This window comes from Leptodactylus fuscus, chromosome 9 (assembly GCF_031893055.1).
Source record: "Leptodactylus fuscus isolate aLepFus1 chromosome 9, aLepFus1.hap2, whole genome shotgun sequence".
Classification (NCBI taxonomy): Eukaryota; Metazoa; Chordata; class Amphibia; order Anura; family Leptodactylidae; genus Leptodactylus; species Leptodactylus fuscus.
The window spans coordinates 51,137,160-51,156,997 of NC_134273.1; the positions used below are offsets into that span (position 1 = coordinate 51,137,160).

The 19,838-nt window shown below is 43.3% G+C and overlaps 1 protein-coding gene across 1 annotated transcript in view; it reads left to right on the forward strand.

Annotated features, from left to right (window-relative positions):
- The first annotated feature begins 12,677 nt into the window (after positions 1-12,677).
- KIFAP3 (kinesin associated protein 3) overlaps positions 12,678-19,838 on the forward strand; it is a 100,645-nt gene continuing 93,484 nt past the window's right edge. Inside the window, exons 1-3 of the mRNA XM_075286728.1 lie at positions 12,678-12,836; positions 15,582-15,713; positions 18,155-18,309. Coding sequence (XP_075142829.1) covers positions 12,805-12,836; positions 15,582-15,713; positions 18,155-18,309 — 319 coding nt within the window. The 5' untranslated portion in view covers positions 12,678-12,804. The remainder of the gene's footprint in view (positions 12,837-15,581; positions 15,714-18,154; positions 18,310-19,838) is intronic.

Sequence of the window (19,838 nt, forward strand, 5' to 3'; positions counted from 1 at the left end):
TTGAATGACCTTTTCTTAATAATCTTAACAAGGCTGCGGTTATCCCAGTTGCTTGTGCACTTTTTCTACCACACTTTTGCCTTATATTCAACTTTCCATTAATATGCTTTGATACAGCACTCTGTGAACAGCCATCTTCTTTAGCAATGACCTTTTGTGGCTTACCATCCTTGTAGAGTGTGTCAATGACTGCCTTCTTGACATCTGTCAAGTCAGCAGTCTTCTTCAGTCTATATGATTGTGTTACCTACTGAACCAGACTAAGGGTAAGTTCACAAAGGGTTTTTTGGTCAGGATTTTGAGGCCGTATCCACCTTAAAATCGTGACCAAAAAGACAGCTGCTGTTGAAATCAATGGGAGCCAGTCAGGTCTTTTTTTCCTGGAGACTTTTTCTCCAGCTCCCAGAAAAAAGAAGCAACATACTCATTCGTCAGGCTGATTTGCTTCGCGATTCGGCCTGAAGACACTCCCTTCTCCCAACTAGGCCCATTCAGTGGGTCTAATCCAGAGAAGAGTGCATGTCTGGATGCCGGTGCAGTGCACCAACTTTCAGTCGTGGCAACCCATTTTTTGGTCAGGAACCTCTGCCTCAGGTTTCAGACCAAAAAAACCCCATGTGAACCCAGCCTAAGGGACCTTTTTAAACTCTTAGGAAGCCTTTGCAGCTATTTTGGGATATTCTGACATTTCATTTTTTTTCTATAGTACATTCATTTAGCCCTAAACTTTTACGCAGCTTTTACATCCCGTGGGGCCCCGGCCTAAGAGAATTAGCTCTTTTATATCGCAGATTTGTCAGTAATTTCAAAAAAGTGTTTATGTAATAACTCACTTTGCATTTTGAAATAGACAAAAAAATTACTGTTTTATCAGTATTTATCTTCATATTAAAGGCAATATTTAAAGGAAACCTGTCACTATGAAAATGCTGTGGAATCTGCAGGCAGCTTGTTAGAATTGAGCAGATTGACATCTAGATTTAGGATTAAAATGCAATATAATTTCATTTATTAATTAATTTCTCTGCTCTTTCTACACGTAAAAAGAGTAATAGAGTCCAGTGGGCGGTGCTATCAGTGAATGTGCTATCTCTATATGCATAATCACTGTAGGACCATCTACTGGGCTCAATTACGCACAAAAAAAGCTCTTGGAAGCAGGGTCCTTATTCCTATTGCTTGACATGTTAATTTCTTTGTAATTTAGTAATGTCAAATACTGTCTCTACATGTACCCTCTGATTTGTAACATGTGCGGTATATGTGTTGGTGCTATATAAATAATATTATTATTATTTATTAAAGAACAGAGAAATAAATTACAAGTTATACTGAATATTTTCCCACAAAACGACAGTATATATCATTCTGCCCTGCTATTTCTGCTCTACAACATAGTGCCTGCAGATTGCACTGCATTTTGATATGACAAGTCCCCTTTACGTTCAATGCCAAGCTCTAATGTAATGTATGAACCTATTTATGTCACTTCCAGCATTTTCTAGAGAATGCTTTACAATAAAAGGTGGAATATGACTGGTTACTATGGGCAGAAGTGTTGTCAGACCAGATTTATACAAGGTGCCCTCTAACTGCTGCCAGTCAGACATCTGAATATCTCCCTTGGACCTTCAGTTTGGACCACACTTGCTTTCAATCACATTTTCCCAATTTGGTCTTGAAAACAATGAGGATACATGGAATGTGAAAACACAAGCAGTAAACTGATTCTTATTTTATACATAGCTTATTTTATTCAGTGCAAAACTAGGTTACAGCATTTGACTTGTGTCTCCAAACATCTGGCTTCGGTAAAGTCAAAAAAATGTTGGGTTTGTGGTTCATTAAGTAATGATGTTTTGATTGTGTTACTGTAACAGCCAGGCGAGCATGTTATTAAGTTACGATGTGTGACTGGACCTCATAAAGAATCTATTTTTAAATGTCTCTGTCGTGTTAAACAAAAATCCAATGATTTTAAATGTAACTTGTAAAATGGAAGTACAACAGTAACGTTAACTATTAGCACCCTAATTGCAGGGAAAGTGAGCGTTTCCATATATGGCAATGGTGCATAAGCACATTAAAAGGACACTTTCAGCAAAAAGTAGTTTGAAGAATTTTTTGCTTTTTAACTTTCCGCAGTACATAATGCTACAAAATTACGTCTGTAAACAGATCAGCTTAAAATTCTTGAATATGAGGGGAAACTGTCTGTTTGCAGATGCTGTAAGGTAAGCGGTTTATAATGGCTGGTAGTACTAGAAGGACAGAATAAAAACTCTATTGTTTTTTGATAGGCCTAGAAAAACCTGGCCTAGACATAACAAGTGGAAGAAATTAAGGTAAAAAGGACAGACTTTTTCACTATTCACTTTTGCAGGAAATAGCATCTACAGCAATAATCTACCCTACTATTCCAACTAAAATATATATATATTACATTTTTTTTATATAGCGCCAACATATTCCGCAGCACTGTACAATCTGTAGGGTTAAAGTACAGACAAAAAGTTACATTACAAAGAAATAGTCACATCACACAATGGGGCTGAGGGCCCTGCTCGCAGAAGCATACAATCTATGAGGTAGAGGGGGTGACACAAGAGGTAGCAGGGGCAGCATTGGAGGTGGCATTGCTTATACAATGGTCAGAAATTTTGTATGAGCTACCACCAGTCATGTCCTTTAACGTACAGGTGTTTAGCCTGAAATGGCGAGGTGGGGTAATGTGGGAGCTGGAACAGAGGGGGGTTCATTTTAGGGATTCTAATTACGGTACGAAAGGGTTTACATTAGGAATTGTGATAGGCCTTTCTGAAAAGATGTGTCTTTAGTTTGTGCTTAAAGCTGTAGAATTTGGGAGTTAATCTGATAGTCCAGGATAGAGCATTCCAGAGAAGTGGTGCAGCTCGGGAGAAGTGTTGTACACGAGCGTGGGAGGTTCTGATAAAGGAGGATGTAAGTCTTTGGTCATTGAATGAACGGAGAGCACGGGTTGGGCAGTAGACAGAGATGAGGGAAGAAATATAGGGACAGAAGTGCTTGGCGGGCCGCATGTGGCCCTCGGGCCGCAGTTTGAGGACCCCTGGTCTAGACTGATAGATGAGCCTGGCCGCTGCATTCAGAATAGATTGTAGAGGGGAGAGTTTAGTGAGGGAAAGACCGATTAGTAAGGAGTTACAGTAGTCAAAGTGAGAGTGAATCAGAGAGACAATAAGTTTCTTTAATGTATCTATGGTAAGGAAAGGGTGTATTCTGGAGATGTTTTTGAGGTGGAGGTGACATGTGCATGTGAGTGATTAGATATGGGAGGTGAAGGAAAGGTCTGGCTCAAACACCAACCCCGAGGCAGTGGGCATGCTGCCTAGGAGTTACAGTAAGGCCTGAGACTGCAATGGATATATTAGGGACAGATCTATTAGATGGTAGAAACAGTAGTAGTTCAGTCTTAGAGAGATTTAGTTTCAGAGAAAGTGAAGACATGATATTTGAGACAGCAGAAAGACAGTCAGTGGTGTTTTGTATTACTACAGGGGTAACATCACGGGAAGATGTGTATAATTGGGTGTCATAAGCATAAAGATGGTACGGAAGCCAAATCTGGTGATGGTTTGTCCAATGGGGGCTGTGTAGAGAGAGAAGAGCAGGGGGCCTAAGATGGAGCCCTGAGGAACCCAAACAACAAGGTCTGAAAGATAAGAAGAGAACCAGGAGGGCATGGTGTCCTTGATGCCGACTGAGCTCTCCGCTCAGTCGGCACCAAGGACCCGTGCTCTAGTGAGGAGGAGTTGATGATCAACAGTGTCAAATGCTGCTGAGAGGTCCAGAAGAATAAGAAGAGAGAAGTCACCATTGGATTTAGCCATTAGGAGATCATTGGAGACTTTTGTGAGGGCCGTTTCAGTAGAGTGCAGAAACCAGATAGTAAGGGGTCAAGCAGAGAGTTAGCAGACAGATTGCTGATTAAACGAGAATAAACTAGACGTTCCAAGATTTTAGAGATGAAGGGGAGGTTAGAGACGGGTCGATAGTTAGCAACACAGGGAGGATTTTTTCAATAGTGGGGTTATGACAGCATGAATACACACATATATGTAATGGTATACATAATGGTAAAGTGGTGGACGGGGTGTATATCTCACTTGGTTTCCTCAGCCAGGCGAGATGAAGGAAACCCAGAAGGATAATGGCTGCTCTAGCAAAATGTAGTCTGCTAGAGCTCTCTTTTTTTTAAGTATCATGGGCTGTTTTTTTTGGACTGGAGGGCAGATTGGTAGTGGGAGCCTCCCAGTCCACACCCCTACTCCACTACGGGTTTTTCCCTTAGTCCCAGGTGTTCACAGGTGAGGCTTCCTCATTGTCATTACTGAGGAAAGAAAGGAAGGCTGACAGTGTTTTTCAGCCAGAGTGAGAGAAAGCACTCCTGGGACGGTCTGTACAGTTTGGCCACCACATTTGGTGACATGTTTGACCTGCTCTAGGCTAGAGAGGTATCCTGATGTACAGTTAGAGCTAGACAAGCTTAGGTATTTGTTTCTTTTATTTTGTTTGCACTTGTTTTTGTACAGAAGCCTCTAAATAAAACATTCCTGGATTTGAAATCTTCTGCTGGTGTGAACATTGTCATTGCCGACCCCTACCATGTGAGCTGGACTCCCTTACAATTTACATAAATGTTGTGGAGAAGTTAGCTCAGTAGAAGCAGTGGTGCAGACCAAAACAGCAATACAGGGACACAAAATGTGCAGCAAACTGGTTTGTTTAGAAAAAAACAGGAACATAAATAAATCTTAACTTCAGGCACAAAATAAATAAAACAAAATACAACCTTAACTTGGGCAAAAAACAAAATAAATACCTGCTCGTCTGAGCGCTAAATAAACAATAGGTTAATCTAACTATACGTGTGGCTAACTCCAGCCACATGAACCAAACAGGAGCAATATAGTCTCACCGGACTCAGGGTTAAAGGACAAAACCATCCACCTCCTTTCAGCCTCTTATGAGACAGTAATGATCTACACCTGGGCTGAGGCCTACTCCAAATCCGCCTTAACCACACATATGTCAAAAACCTGGGGCTAATATACCTGGAATCCAACACTTTGCCTGTTACCTTCTCACAACATTTTGCTATATACTTGCTCAATGTAGAGTTAAATGTCTCCTACTTAACTGTATCTCTGACAATAGCTGCTCCCAGTCTATATCCAGGAGTGCAGCCCTTAAAGGGGCTTTATCAGCAAAATTTTGCTGTATGAGCCCTACATATGCGTGAATAGCCTTTAAAAAGGCTATTCAGGCACCGCTAATCTAATTTTAAACCCCCGTCCCGTTTTAAAATAAAACTATAAAAACATATAGGTAAATCATACCTGAACGTGCACCGACGTCATCTTCTGGCACGCCTACCTTTTCTTTTTTCTTCTTTCGGCAACGCCCTCCAGTCCTGACTCTTCCCGGCTTCATCTTTATCTTCTTCCGATGGTTCAAATCCGATTGGTTGAAATCCGGCACGTGTGCAGTAGCGCTCCCTCTGGAGTGTGTGCAGTAGCTCCGGAGAGAGCGCTCCTGCGCATGTGACGGATTTTAACCAATCGGATTTGAACCGCCGGAAGAAGATGGAGCTGAAACCGGGAAGAGCCAGGACCGGAGGGCGCTGCCAAAAGAAGAAAGAAAGAAGAGGTAGGCGTGCCAGAAGATGACGTCATATCGTGCACGACCGCCCCCCCGTGCATGCAAAGGTATGATTTACATATATGTTTTTATGGTTTTATTTTAAAACGGGACGGGGGTTTAAAATAAGATTAGCGGTGCCTGATTAGCCTTTTTAAATGCTATTCACGCATATGTGGGGCTCATACAGCAAAATTTTGCTGATAGAGCCCCTTTAACCTCGGAAAATTGGCCTTTCTAAATTGAGGGGTTTTGCCCTCACAACCTTTGTTTGTATTTTACAATTTAAGTGGAATTTGATTAGATTATTGTCACTATCACCAAGGTTTTTACGAACAGTGACATTTCCAACATGTCCCATATTAGATATGATCAAATCCAGTGCATCCCCTATAGTTGGATCTCCTACAAGTTGAACCATAAAATTGTCCTGCAATAAGTTGATGAATTTCTTCCCCTTTGGGGACAATGCAAAACCATGACCCCAGTCAATATCCAGGTAATTAAAACCACCTATCAAGACCAATGTACCCACCTGTGCCACCCACTCAATTTGCTTATACAACTGATCCTCTAACTCAGAGAAGTGTCTCCAGCGCCGCCTCCTTCTTCGTCCGCAGTGTCATCTTCAATGTCTTCTTTCGGCGCAGGCTCGTAACTTCTAGGCCTCGGGCAGAGCAGACTGCGCAGGCGCACAGGCCACGGGAAAATGGGCGCTAACAATATTGTGCAAGCGGGCATTTTCCTGTGGCCTATGCGCCTGCACAGTCTGCTCTGCTCAAGGCCCGAGACCTAGAAGTTACGAGCCTGCGCCGGAAGAAGACATTGAAGATGACGCTGCGGACGAAGAAAGGATGCGGCGCTGGAGACGCTTCTCTGGCAGCGATGGGGACGCCCCCATCTCTGTTTGAGCGCTGGGGCCCGCCGCCCTCGCTGTGAGAGAACCCATTTGCATACCGGTAAAAAAAATGTATTTCTAAGGAACGGCGCAGCGGAGACCACGTCTAAAGATAAGAGACAAATAGCCTTTCTAAAGGCTATTCCAACATCTTATCCACGTAGAATCCCTTTAAAGGGGATCCATAGAAATTCCTACACTAATCTAAACACCCTCTCCTACTTTCTAAATTACATAAATCAGCAAAAATGTATATTTACCCATAGCTATGGAGCTGTCATATGACTTTTACAGGGACATTTTCTGATTATCTGGTGACGATCCGTTTCTGGAAATGGAACGTCACTAATACTCCCCCCTCCCATAATTACGTGTCTACCTTCCAGATTTCGTTCTGCAGACATCTGCCCGCACATGCACAAAAGAGCTGGTGTCATGGCTTTGTGCTGTAGCCAACACTTCATCTCTATTGTGCAAGCATGGGAGTCCAAAGAAGCCGCCCACACCTACGCAGTAGAGATGGAGTGCTGGCTACAAGTCAAAGATGAAGAGCCGTTCCCTGCAGAAGGAAGTGTGAACAGGAATAAGACAGGTAAGTATAATGGGGTGGGTTGAGTTAGTTGGGAAGGGCTAGTAGTGGATGGGAGGGAGTGCTATAGAGGGAGGGGGGAGGAGTGAGAGGGAGATATTGTGAGCACCTACAATTACCATCATGCATTGCTACACCCTGGAAGCTACACCATGTAAGCAAATGCAAAAAGATGTCAGGCACTCTAAGAGAAACCCAGAAATCTCAAAACACTGCTAAAGATATTTGGGTGCACTCATTAAGCCATTAATAGCACTAACAGAACTTTTTAATAAAAATTATTTTTTGCCCGTAATACCTCTTTTTTCGGCTTTGACTCCTAATAGGCGAAACGTGTGTTAGGGTTTTGTTCCATCCAGGTGGGTTCATGTGAGGTTTGTTTGTTATATTCTCTTTGTATTCATTTGTGGATTTTGTATTTTTACTCTGCATACTCTAAGTGAATGGCTTGATGTTTGGCACATGCTTAATGCTATTTGCATTACCCCTTATGTTTTGTATTTATTTACATCCTCATATGTCCTCCTGCTGTAGTTTTTATTGTGGTATGTCCTGTAGTTATTAGTTCCCTGCTGTCATCATGTTATGTTTTTATGTGTTATTTATCTAATAAACATGAATTTGCTTTAATTTGCTTGTGGCCATGAGTTTTTGGATTTATATTAGTTTACATGCACCACTATTTTTGTGGGCTCATTCACATATTGGCCCTTCATTTTTGTTGCTTCAAATTTATTACAACAGCAAAAACTACAGTATATATATTTGGTATCACTATCATTATGTCGACCTGAAGAATATAAAATATGATAATCCTTTATAGTCCCACCGTGGGGAAATTTCAGTGTGTTACATAACCATGATAATACAGATACAGGATAATAAACAGTAATATATTACAGGAGACACATATACTGAGAAAAATACTAGGAATCCATAGCAGTGAAGAAAAGAAAGAAGACTTCAGGATCATTTAATTCTCTATGCGGAGTGGTCTTGCTTGGTCTGATGTAGATTATGTAGCCTGACCGCGGTTGGAAGGAAGGTCGTCCAATAGCGCTCCTTCTCACACTTGTGGTGAAGCAGTCGGTCACTTACAGTGCTGCCAAGTACCGTCAAGGTCTCATACATGGGATGGGATTTATTCTCCAGCATGGAGCTCACCTCGGACAAAGTCCTTCTGTCACCCACCACCTGTAATAGGTCCATGGGGCTCCCCAGGACAGAACTGGCCCTTCTGATCAGCCTGTGAAGTCTGTTTCTGTCCCTGGTTGATATACTGCTCCCCCAGCAGACCACACCGAAAAAAAATGGCTGAAGGAACTACAGAGTTGAAAAAGACCCTAAGAAGTGGCCCCTGGACTCCAAAGGCCCTCAGCCTCCTGTGACCCTTTCTGTGTAGCGCATCCAGGTGATCAGCCCAGTCCAGTTTATTATTGAGGAGCACACCCAGGTACTTATAGGTCCCGACTATCTCAATGCATGACCCTTGGATCTCCACCGGGAACGGAGCACTTCTCCGTCCAACACCATCTCCTTGGTCTTCCCAGCATTAGAGATGAGCGAACACTGTTCGGAACAGCCGTTCCGAACAGCATGCTCCCATAGAAATGAATGGAAGCGGCCGGCACACGGGGGGGTTAAGCGGCCAGCCGCCGGCAAAGTCTGCGTGCCAGGTGCTTCCATTCATTTCTATGGGGGTGTGCTGTTCGGATCGGCTGATCCGAACAGTGTTCGCTCATCTCTACCCAGCATTAATCCTGAGGTGGTTCCGCTGGCACCATTCTACAAAATCCTGGCTTACGTCTCTGTACTCCCTATCGTTACCATCAGTGATGAGGCCTACTATTGCAGAGCCATCTGAGTACTTTTGTAGGTAACAGCTAGATGAGTTGTGCCTAAAGTCATCAGTGTGAAGAGAAAAGGAGCAAGAACTGTACCTTGTGGTGCCCCCGTACTACAGATCACAGTGTCAGACACACAGTCCTGGGCTCTCACATACTGAGGTCGGTTTGTGAGGTAGTCTGGGATCCAGTTGGACAGGTGATGGTCCACTCCAACAAGGTCCAGCTTGTCTCTCAGTAGCCCTGGCTGAATGGTGTTGAACGCACTGGAGAAATCAAAGAACATTATTCTCACAGTGTTCCCTGGTTTCTCCAGGAGAGAGACAGATCTGTGAAGAAGGTGGATGATGCCCGGCCGATAGGCAAACTGGAGGGGATCCAGAGCAGAACACACTAGAGGGCATAGATGTGTCAGGACCAGTCTCTCTAGGACCTTCATCAGGTGAAATGTCAGTGCTACAGGTCAGTAGCCGTTGAAGCCCATCGGGTTGGGTTTCTTCGGGACTGGTACCACAAAGATGTTTTCCACCACTCCCAGCTTTAGACTCATGTTGTACATGTGCGTAATAACACCACCCAGCTGGTCTCCACACATTTTAAAACTCTTGCACTTATCCCATCGGGTCCTCTGGCCTTGTCTGCTTTAATCCTTTTGATTTCCCTACACACTTGAGACTCAGTGAGGATCAGATAGCCAGATGGCAATTGACTGCAAGTCAATGGGGGTGGGTACTTGGTGTGTGAGGGGAGGGGGGTTGACTGACATACTGGTGAAGGAAATATAAGAAAACAAAAAACTTGATAGTCTTCAGTATACCTTTTTAATGGCTAACTAATAATGATGACAGATTACAACGTTTAGGAACTCTAGGCTCCTTTCTCAAGTAATTTTAAAACCATTTCTGAAGGATGCATATTTATGTACAAAAGGGAACATAGGGATAGAATTCTAGGAGGAAGGGGGGTAGAGGGTCATTAGTAATTGGTACAAACAATATAAACATTTCAAGTTTTTATCAGGGTACTTTAATATGGGGTAGTCCTATTAATATTATAAATGTGAAAGTTTGTGAGTTTGGATGTTTGTGGGTTTGTGTGTTTGGATGTTTGTTCCTCAATCACGCAAAACCCGCTTGACCGATTTGGCTGAAATTTTCCACAAACATAGTCATTACACCCAATTGCGCAATAGGCTACTTTTCGTCACAATTGCACAAATACGTTTGTGCCAGGACCCCCACAAAACCCAAACTCACACCACCATCTCTGCAATCTCACACACTTTGGACCATAGCAAGCCCCAAAATTCATATTGCCCTCTACAGCCTCGCCCCTAACCCCACACAATCACATATACATATACATTGCCACTTTGCCCCTCACCTTACCGATACTCTAGGAGGTTCTCTTTAACGCTCCGGAGCAGCCGGAGCTGACCCCCACCGCTCTGACAATCCGCAACACCGCCCACCCATGTCAATACCCCTAGGAGGTCTAATAAATGCAAAAAAAATTTAAAAAAAAAAAAAAATATAAAAAAAAATAAAAAGGATTAAAAATTCAAATCAACCCCCTTTCCCTAGAACACATATAAAAGTAGTTAAAAACTGTGAAACACATACATGTTAGGTATCCCCACGTCCGAAATTGCCCGCTCTACAAAGCTATACAAATATTTTTCCTGTTCGGTAAACGCCGTAGCAGGAAAAATGGTCAAAAGTGCCAAACCGCCATTTTTTCACTGTTTTGATTCTGATAAAAATTTGAATAAAAAGTGATCAAAGCAATAACATTTCCCGAAAATGGTAGAACTACAAAGTACACCCGGTTCTGCAAAAAAAACGCCCTATACATCCCCGTACACGCACGTATAAAAAGTTACGGCTGTCGGAATATGGCGACTTTTCAAAAAAAAAAAAAATTTAACACAGTTTTGCCTTTTTTTAAGGGGTCAAAATGTAAATAAAAACATATAAATTTGGTACCCCCGGAGTCGTAACGAAACACAGAATACAGGGGACATGTCATTTTGGTTGCACAGTGAGTGCCGTAAAACCAAAGCCCGTAAGAAAGTCGCAGAAATGCATTTTTTCTTCAAATCCACCCCATTCAGAATTTTTTCCCTGCTTCCCAGTACATTATATAGAATAAATAATGGCGGCATCATGAAGAAAAATTTGTCCCAGGAAAAATTAAGACCTCATATGGCTCTGGGAGCGGAGAAATAAAAAAGTTATGGGGTTTAGAAGGAGGGGAGTCAAAAACGAAAATCAAAAAATGCCATCGGCGGGAAAGGGTTAACTTCAAATACTACTGTCCCAAAGTCACTATGTAAAGTTTCTCACAACACCGTATAGCAGCTCAAATACAAAGTAACTTCAACACAAAAGTCTCACGTATTCTCTGAATTACAGCAAAAACAAGATACAAAGTTACATTTCATATCCCATCCCTTATACAAAGTATGAAAACCTTACCCGCACCTGTATATACCCACTGCTACAATCACCGCAGACGAAGTCGCGGGTACCAGCTAGTTTAATATAACTTTACCGGTGCCTGAATAGCCTTTTTAAAGGCTATTCACTAATATGTGAGGCTCTATCAGCATAATTTTGCTGATAGAGCCCCTTTAAAACTCTGCAAACTGTTTAATTACTTAAATTTGCAAAAATGTTGAACTTTTAATTATCTACAAAATTAAAAATAACTGTTTATGGGAATGCCCTTTTAAGGATATTCTAACATGTATTTAGTTAAAATAGGGTATTCTAATTATAGAATCCCTTAAAGAAAACGGAGCTAATGCATTTATTCTCTAAGGGGGTGTTCACACTAGCATCGGTGTCCGACAGCTAATGTCCGCGTAAGGTTTTAGCATTGGACACTAGCTGCATCTGTTACAATTTGCATTATTTACATGTAGGATTTAGCTGTCTGCTTGAAAAATCGGACATCTTTGTAAACGGACACTTAAGGACACCCACGGACACTACATGATGTCCCATAATAATAATGCAAATGATAAAGGACGCAGCTAGTGTTCGATGCTAAAATCTTCTGCGGACATTAGCTGTCGGACACTGACGCTAGTGTGAACCCTGCTTAATTTCCTCCCATTCTGAATTTTATTCCAGCTTCCCGATACATTTTATAGAATTCTGAATGAAGTACAACTTTGGTTGCCCCAAAAACTTTCACTATTGTAAGTGAATGGAGTTGCGTTGCGGCCCCTAGTGTGTTGTGCCAAGACGTCAAGTCAGACATTGCTGTAATTTTTTAGAAGACCAGGGATGACAATGTGACTACATTCATTAACATTAGTGAATTGCAGGGCGACTTAGCAATCTTTGGCCATAGGACAGAAGTGGTAACCCCAGCCTTAGTCTTCTGAACATGAGGAGGCCCCATAAGCTGTAAGTCACTGCACTACCCCCTACTATGCAGATAGTGGAACACAATGATGACAACCCCGCGATCGTACCAAGGCTGCAGCCCCTTATCATGTACTGGGCGAGGGTGTCAGACCGGCACAGATCACTGTCCTGAATCCGGTGATCCCTATAGCACAAGCAGCCCCCTCTACTTCACTCATCTCCTCTACAATGGCAGCTAGAGCCGGGCTCCTCCCTTGCTTCCTCCCCGGCATGCACAATACGGTCATGTGACTGTGACGTCATACCGGGCCTTTCCCATTCTAAAATCAAAGGTAGTGCTATCCCCCTGGAAACAACAACAAACGATCTGTCACCGCCCGGTGTGAACGCTGCGGAGTCGGTACCGGTGCTGTAGACATGCAGTCCGAGGACGCCAGATACCTGAAGAGGTGAAGGTTGTGGGAGGACAGGGGCTGCTGCTGGTTGTCAGGGATCATCAGCACATAGTGATGTCCTGGAGGAATTATCATTAATGCACACAACCTAGGCCCATCTTATTGTATGGATAGTGGATGGAGTGTCTGAGCTGTACAGCTGGTGCACAGCCATTACTGCATTCATCCTACATCATCAGCCTGACTAGTGGCTGCTGCACAGATCACACAATGGTGAAAAGAATAGCTGTAGCAATAAGACTGCAGAACAGTGCTCCATTAATACTGCCTCTGTGTGCGCCTAGACAGTGACCCATCGGTGCTGGCAGTGTGTGCGCCTAGACAGTGACCCATCGGTGCTGGCAGTGTGTGCGCCTAGACAGTGACCCATCGGTGCTGGCAGTGTGTGCGCCTAGACAGTGACCCATCAGTGCTGGCAGTGTGTGCGCCTAGACAGTGACCCATCGGTGCTGGCAGTGTGTGCGCCTAGACAGTGACCCATCAGTGCTGGCAGTGTGTGCGCCTAGACAGTGACCCATCGGTGCTGGCAGTGTGTGCGCCTAGACAGTGACCCATCGGTGCTGGCAGTGTGTGCGCCTATACAGTGACCCATCAGTGCTGGCAGTGTGTGCGCCTAGACAGTGACCCATCAGTGCTGGCAGTGTGTGCGCCTAGACAGTGACCCATCGGTGCTGGCAGTGTGTGCGCCTAGACAGTGACCCATCAGTGCTGGCAGTGTGTGCGCCTATACAGTGACCCATCAGTGCTGGCAGTGTGTGCGCCTAGACAGTGACCCATCAGTGCTGGCAGTGTGTGCACCTAGACAGTGACCCATCGGTGCTGGCAGTGTGTGCGCCTAGACAGTGACCCATCAGTGCTGGCAGTGTGTGCGCCTAGACAGTGACCCATCGGTGCTGGCAGTGTGTGCGCCTATACAGTGACCCATTGGTGCTGTCAGTGTGTGCGCCTCGACAGTGGCTCATCAGTGCTTGCAGTGTGTGCATCTAGACAGCGACCCATCGGTGCTGGCAGTTTGTGCGTCTAAACAGCGCCCCTTCGGTGGTGGAAGTAGTGTGCGCATCTTGACAGCAACCCATCTGTAATGGCAGTGTGTGCACCTAGACAGCAACCCATTGGTGCTGGCAGTGTGTGCACCTAAACAGCGCCCCTTCGGTGGTGGAAGTAGTGTGCGCATCTTGACAGCAATCCATCAGTACTGGCAGTGTGTACACCTAGACAGCGACCCATCGGTGCTGGCAGTGTGTGTGCCTAGACAGTGACCCATCAGTGTTTGGCAGTCTGTGCGCCTCGACAGTGGCTCATCAGTGCTTGCAGTGTGTGCGTCTAGACAACGACCCATCGGTGCTGGGAGTGTGTGCGCCTAAACAGCGCTCCTTTGGTGGCGGAAGTAGTGTGCGCATCTTGACAGCAACCCATCTGTACTGGCAGTGTGTGCATCTAGACAGCGACCCATTGGTGCTGGCAGTGTGTGCGCCTAGACAGTTACCCATCGGTGCTGGCAGTGTGTGTGCCTAGACTACAACCCATCGGTGCCTGCACTGCGTGTGCCTAGACCATGACCCATTAGTACTGCTAAACTGCATTGGTGCAATCATTCAATGCATGTAGATAGTGCTCCACCAGCTGGCGCTCTCTGCACATAGACAGTGATCCATTTGTGTGGGCACTCTTGTCTGTGTAGGTAGTGATCCATTAGTGCTGGTGCGCTTTGTCTGTAGACAGTGAATCATGGGTGTTGGCAGTTTGTGTACATCGGCAGTATTCCACTGTTGCAGGTGCTCTTTGTTCATAGATAGCTTTCTATGATCCTCCATTAGTGCTGGCACTCTGTGCAACTAGATGGTGCCCCACTGGTACTGGCACTCTGTACATGTAGGCGGGGATTCATTGGTGCTGGTCTTTTGTTTACATTAAATGTGATCCACTGCTATTCCATTGGTGCTGGTCTTCTGTGCGCACTGACAGTGATCCACTGCTATTCCATTGGTCATACTGCCACTGTGTATGCCGACTGCACGCCAGTTGTACGCTGTGCCCATAGACAGCAGTCCATTAGTGCTGGTGCTCTGTGTGCATAGACAATGCTCCAGATATGCTGATGCTCGGTTTGCATAGAATACGCTACAGTGGTACTGATGTACTCTATGCATAGACAGCTCTAAAGTCATGTTGGACTGTCCCATATAGAATGGAGACCCATAAGATATGTGCCATTATAAGGTACAGTATGTGTTAGCATCAATTACAAAATTAATTTACAATGGGTCTTATTAAAACATATGATATATCACCCATGTTATTGTGTGCATGGACCCCATATTATGGACCTGTAAGCACTTCTGTGTGCATCTGTTGTCCCCTGAGGCACTGTAGTCTCCCCAGAAGTTAACATTAGAGAAGAGTGAGTAGTATTCGATCGAATACCTCCCCTGCATAGTTATTGGTGTAATCGGTCGAATACCACGTGGTGAACATTCGATTCCCCTCCCACCTTCCCTGGTGCTTTTTTTTTACACTAATAACTATGCAGGGGAGGTATTCCCGATTGAATATACTCGCTCATCTCTAGTTACCAAGCATGCTACATTTCTTTCATGTAAAATCTGAAGCTGTCAATGACTTAGTATAGATCCAATTTCTGTGGATGGCATGTGATCTTCAATTCACATTTAGAAGATTAAACACATTGGATGAAGAAATCTTTCTGTGATCACCTTTTAACATACTTTCTGTTTTTAGGAAAGTGAAAGGAGGTAACATCGATGTTCACCCAACAGAAAAAGCTCTTGTTGTTCACTATGAAGTGGAGGCCACTATTCTTGGAGAGATGGGAGATCCAATGCTTGGTGAGAGGAAGGAGTGTCAAAAAATGTAAGTTGTAATGAAGATACACATTCGTATGAAGGTAAAATTACATTAGACCAAGTGGTACTCAATTACTGTTAGCAAAAGGCCGCTGACCGGGGTGCGCCATCAGGGGAAAGTCCAAGCTAAACACTTCCAATGGGGCATTATACTGTGAAGGGGGCAGTAGCTGGACATTATACTGTGTTTTGAGGCAATAAGGGGCTTTATACTGTGTTGGGGTACTAATGTTCTTATACTGTGTGGAAGCACTAACATTGCTTATACTATGTGGGGGGGTTACTAAGGTGCTTTATGCTGTGAGGGGGGCATTAAGGAGTATTACACTCTGATAAGGAGTATTACTCCCCACATGGCATAAGATCCCATTAGTGGCCTCCACATGCAAACTGCCAATTTGGATTAAAGGTGTTTTCCCATCCAGTGTCAAAAAGAAAAGAGACACCAAGCAACCCGTAGTGCAGATCGTACTGATAGTGATAATTTCAGATGACAAAAAAACAGGCTCACCTTTTAGGTTGTGTGTATTCACAACTGTTTTGGTGATGATGGGATCACTTGGCCAAGGATCTCTCTCAGGATTGGATGCAGCTGCAGGGTACCTCACACCTCACGGGTGGATGTATAGTACAAAGATGGACCAGATAACAGATTTGTGATTGCAAACCTAAACACAAAGGACCCGCGCTTGCCAAATGGATGAGTAGATATACGATTTTTATTGAACAACACACTACGCGTTTTGGGTGTAACTCCGCCCTTCTTCAGGTATAAAAGTTCTTCATCACATGAGAGGGTCAGAATGTAACGTCATTTATTTTTAATAGTAAACGGCATCTTCAGACTACCAGCTCTTCTCTTCTCGCCATAGCCCTGTCTTAGTCTCTCCAGCCCTCTGCGTGTCCTTCAGTCTCCTTCCCTCCCCTCAGTCCGCCTTGAACTTCCTCACAGCTTTACAACCATAACATTACGGTTGTAAAGTCTTCGTCAGTCTTTGTGTATAGGACGTACGATACATTTATACAGGACCTATAATTTTGGTATTGTAATACTCATTGACCATTTTAATGTATGAATACAAACATTAGTGTTTACGAATAGGTCCTATACGGTTGTCTCAGAAAAAGTATACAAGTCCAGCTCACCATATATATGTAGTAAATGTCGGATACAACGAGCCCGGGACCTTTAGGATCCAAAGGTGAAGACAATCTTGAAAATTGAATAAAATCCAGCTCCAGCCGTAATCCAATGAATTTCAGTCGTACGTGATTAAAATATAACTTTTATTTTAAAAAAGTATAAAACAGTCACATCATGACTTATGGGGTATGGGGACTTATGTAGCTTTTCTGATTTGTTGACCCCATAAGTCATGATGTGACTGTTTTATACTTTTTTAAAATAAAAGTTATATTTTAATCACGTACGACTGAAATTCTAATACCTCTGTAGGGAAACTAGCAGTATCTACAGGGACTGCAATTTGTTGTGGCATCCCACTACATCCATTTTTGTATATGTACATTGTTTCTTTGACATTGTCCTATCTTTTGTATGTGGTAAATTATTAACAATATAGATTTTTTGAGATTTTTATTAGTATATTGCATATATTTTGTTGTTACATACATATATCAGATGTCATACTTACCTTTTTTTGGTTGCTATCTGTGTTTAGTTGGTAAGGACATGTTTCTATAGGGCTTACAACAAACAATGGAACTCATGAATTTTATTGTTATATATACATTGTGTTCCTATATTGCTTTGTGTCTTGCAATCCTTTATTCACATGTAGCACATACACTGCTTTTGCAAAGCCACAGGATAAACAAAAACAAACTCCTTGGCTGAGAGACTAACTTTTCTCTGACTATACAGGAGACTGGCTACCAGTCTCCCACCTTGGCAACTACCACGGGTGTCACAGTACCTGTTTTGGAGGTCCGGCCTGGACAGTTCAGCTCTGTCAGTGTGGTGCCACCCTGCTAGTCTTCACACTCAGACTGTTATTAGGGCCTGATTAGTCAGCTGACCTCCCTGGTGTGAATCTTTACCATACACCCTTTAGGTGCCTGGCTGGAATGTGCCTGTCTTCCCAGACTACACCCTTCACTCTCTCACAATATATACATATTATTTCTACTGGAGTCTCAGTGTACTGTAATACTGACTAGGTCAGTGATAACCATGCACGAGGCTGTGATCATATACTCATACATACAGGGCAACATAAAAACAGTGCATGCTTTTCTCTTAGGTATTGCCTACTATAGCTTGAGTGCTCAGACTCTACAGATCAGCGCCATTAATAAAAAGTTAATCTCTTTCGCATATTTGTCATTGTTAGGATCAGAGTAAAATAGGTGTAGTATGAGCACTGCCTGTATATTGTGCGCTGCTGTTATTCTATTTAAGGATATATTACATTTCCTTTTTTTCAGTATCCGCCTGAAAAGTCTTAACGCCAACACTGATATTTCTTCTCTGGCACGAAAAGTGGTTGAAGAATGCAAACTTATACATCCTTCAAAGTTAGCTGAAGTGGAACAACTTCTTTATTATCTTCAGAATCGCAGGGATGGCTTAACTGGTAAAGGTGAGGACATCATTATTTTTAGTTTTATTGGTAAAGCATTTCTTACAGTACAATGGAGGAGAGTTATTGAGACCTGTCATATTCCTCGCGCCTGCAGAGGGTATGACCGATTTATGTATGATGCACGCTTCCTCATAAATGAGACATCCTCCGCTGGGCCGTGCCTCTGTTGTGACATTTACACCAGATCATAGCTGAATTCCAGAATCACTTATGCCATTTTTCTGTCATGAATGATAACAAATCTGGTGTCACCAATGACCTCAAACCCAGCACGCCATCACTACACTACTATTTCAGGAAAGTGGCATGGGCAGTACAAGAAAGTCAGTTGTGACAATTTTTATCACAACTGTTGTTTGAAAAGTTGTAAACCTGAGTTTTGCAATTTTTATAAAACGCAGAGCTATAAGGCCCGCCCTTCCAACAGTGGAGAGATATCCGCACCAATATCTGCAGGACCAGGGCACGTACTAGGAAAATTGACAGTGTGCTGAATTCAGCTCACTGTCTGCTTTCAAGCGTTATATAATACCGCACATTGATGGTCCTCCTTAAAGGGATTCTATCATTAATATCTATTGTGTAAGAGACCACGGCAAAATGGCCAACGGATATGCACAGTTGGCTGTTTTTTCGGCCATTTTGTGCTAGTCTCCTGTAAGAAGAGGAGAATGCCCGATGGAAGAAGAAAGGCAGGGCTGGAATGCTGCGCTCAGAGCACAGAGGCCACGCCCCCAGTGCTGTCTGAGCGCAATTAGCATAAAGAAGAAAAATTCAAAAAACGTCAGGTCACAGACCTTCAGGATAAAGGTAAGAGATGAATATGAGTAGCCTTTATAAAGACTATTCCTATGTGATATTAGTTTAAAACCATTTTTATTAATGATAGAATCCCTTTAATTAGTTGTCTAGTTTGTTCCATATTTACTTTCGTAGGAATTCAATCACTTGCTTTTTAATGAACTAGAGGATCTTTACTGCTTCTGAGTGAAAGCCATTTATGAAGGAGGGGAAATTAGAAGAGTTCCCCTATAAGACATTTATGTATGTATGTAAATTTATCTACTCCCCCCCCCCCCCCCCGCAACTTGACTAGAGCTCACATCGCTGTCATACACATAGAGGGTAAGGATCCTGCGCTTTGCGCTAGCTATAGACCCATTTCCCTCCTTAATGTTTACTTAAAATGTTTCTCTAAGGTAATTTATCTACTGCATATAACAGGAAAAACAGTACTTGTATAATGTATTTGTAGGGATCATATACAGTAATGACTGCAATAGAATTTTAACTGGAGTGCTCCTTTCAAGGAGTTGTGCCACTAATGATACCCATTCCCTATCCTTTGGGTTCGAAAACTTTCATGAATGCTCCTAATGAACGAAGTGGTGTATGTGTGTGACTATTTGGGGACCCCCAGAGATCACCATATTGGCAGCCCCATGGAAGTAAATGGGCTGCTGACCACACATGCTCCACACTGCTTACATTAGTGGCAAAGCTCCTTTAAGAAAAAAAACCTATAA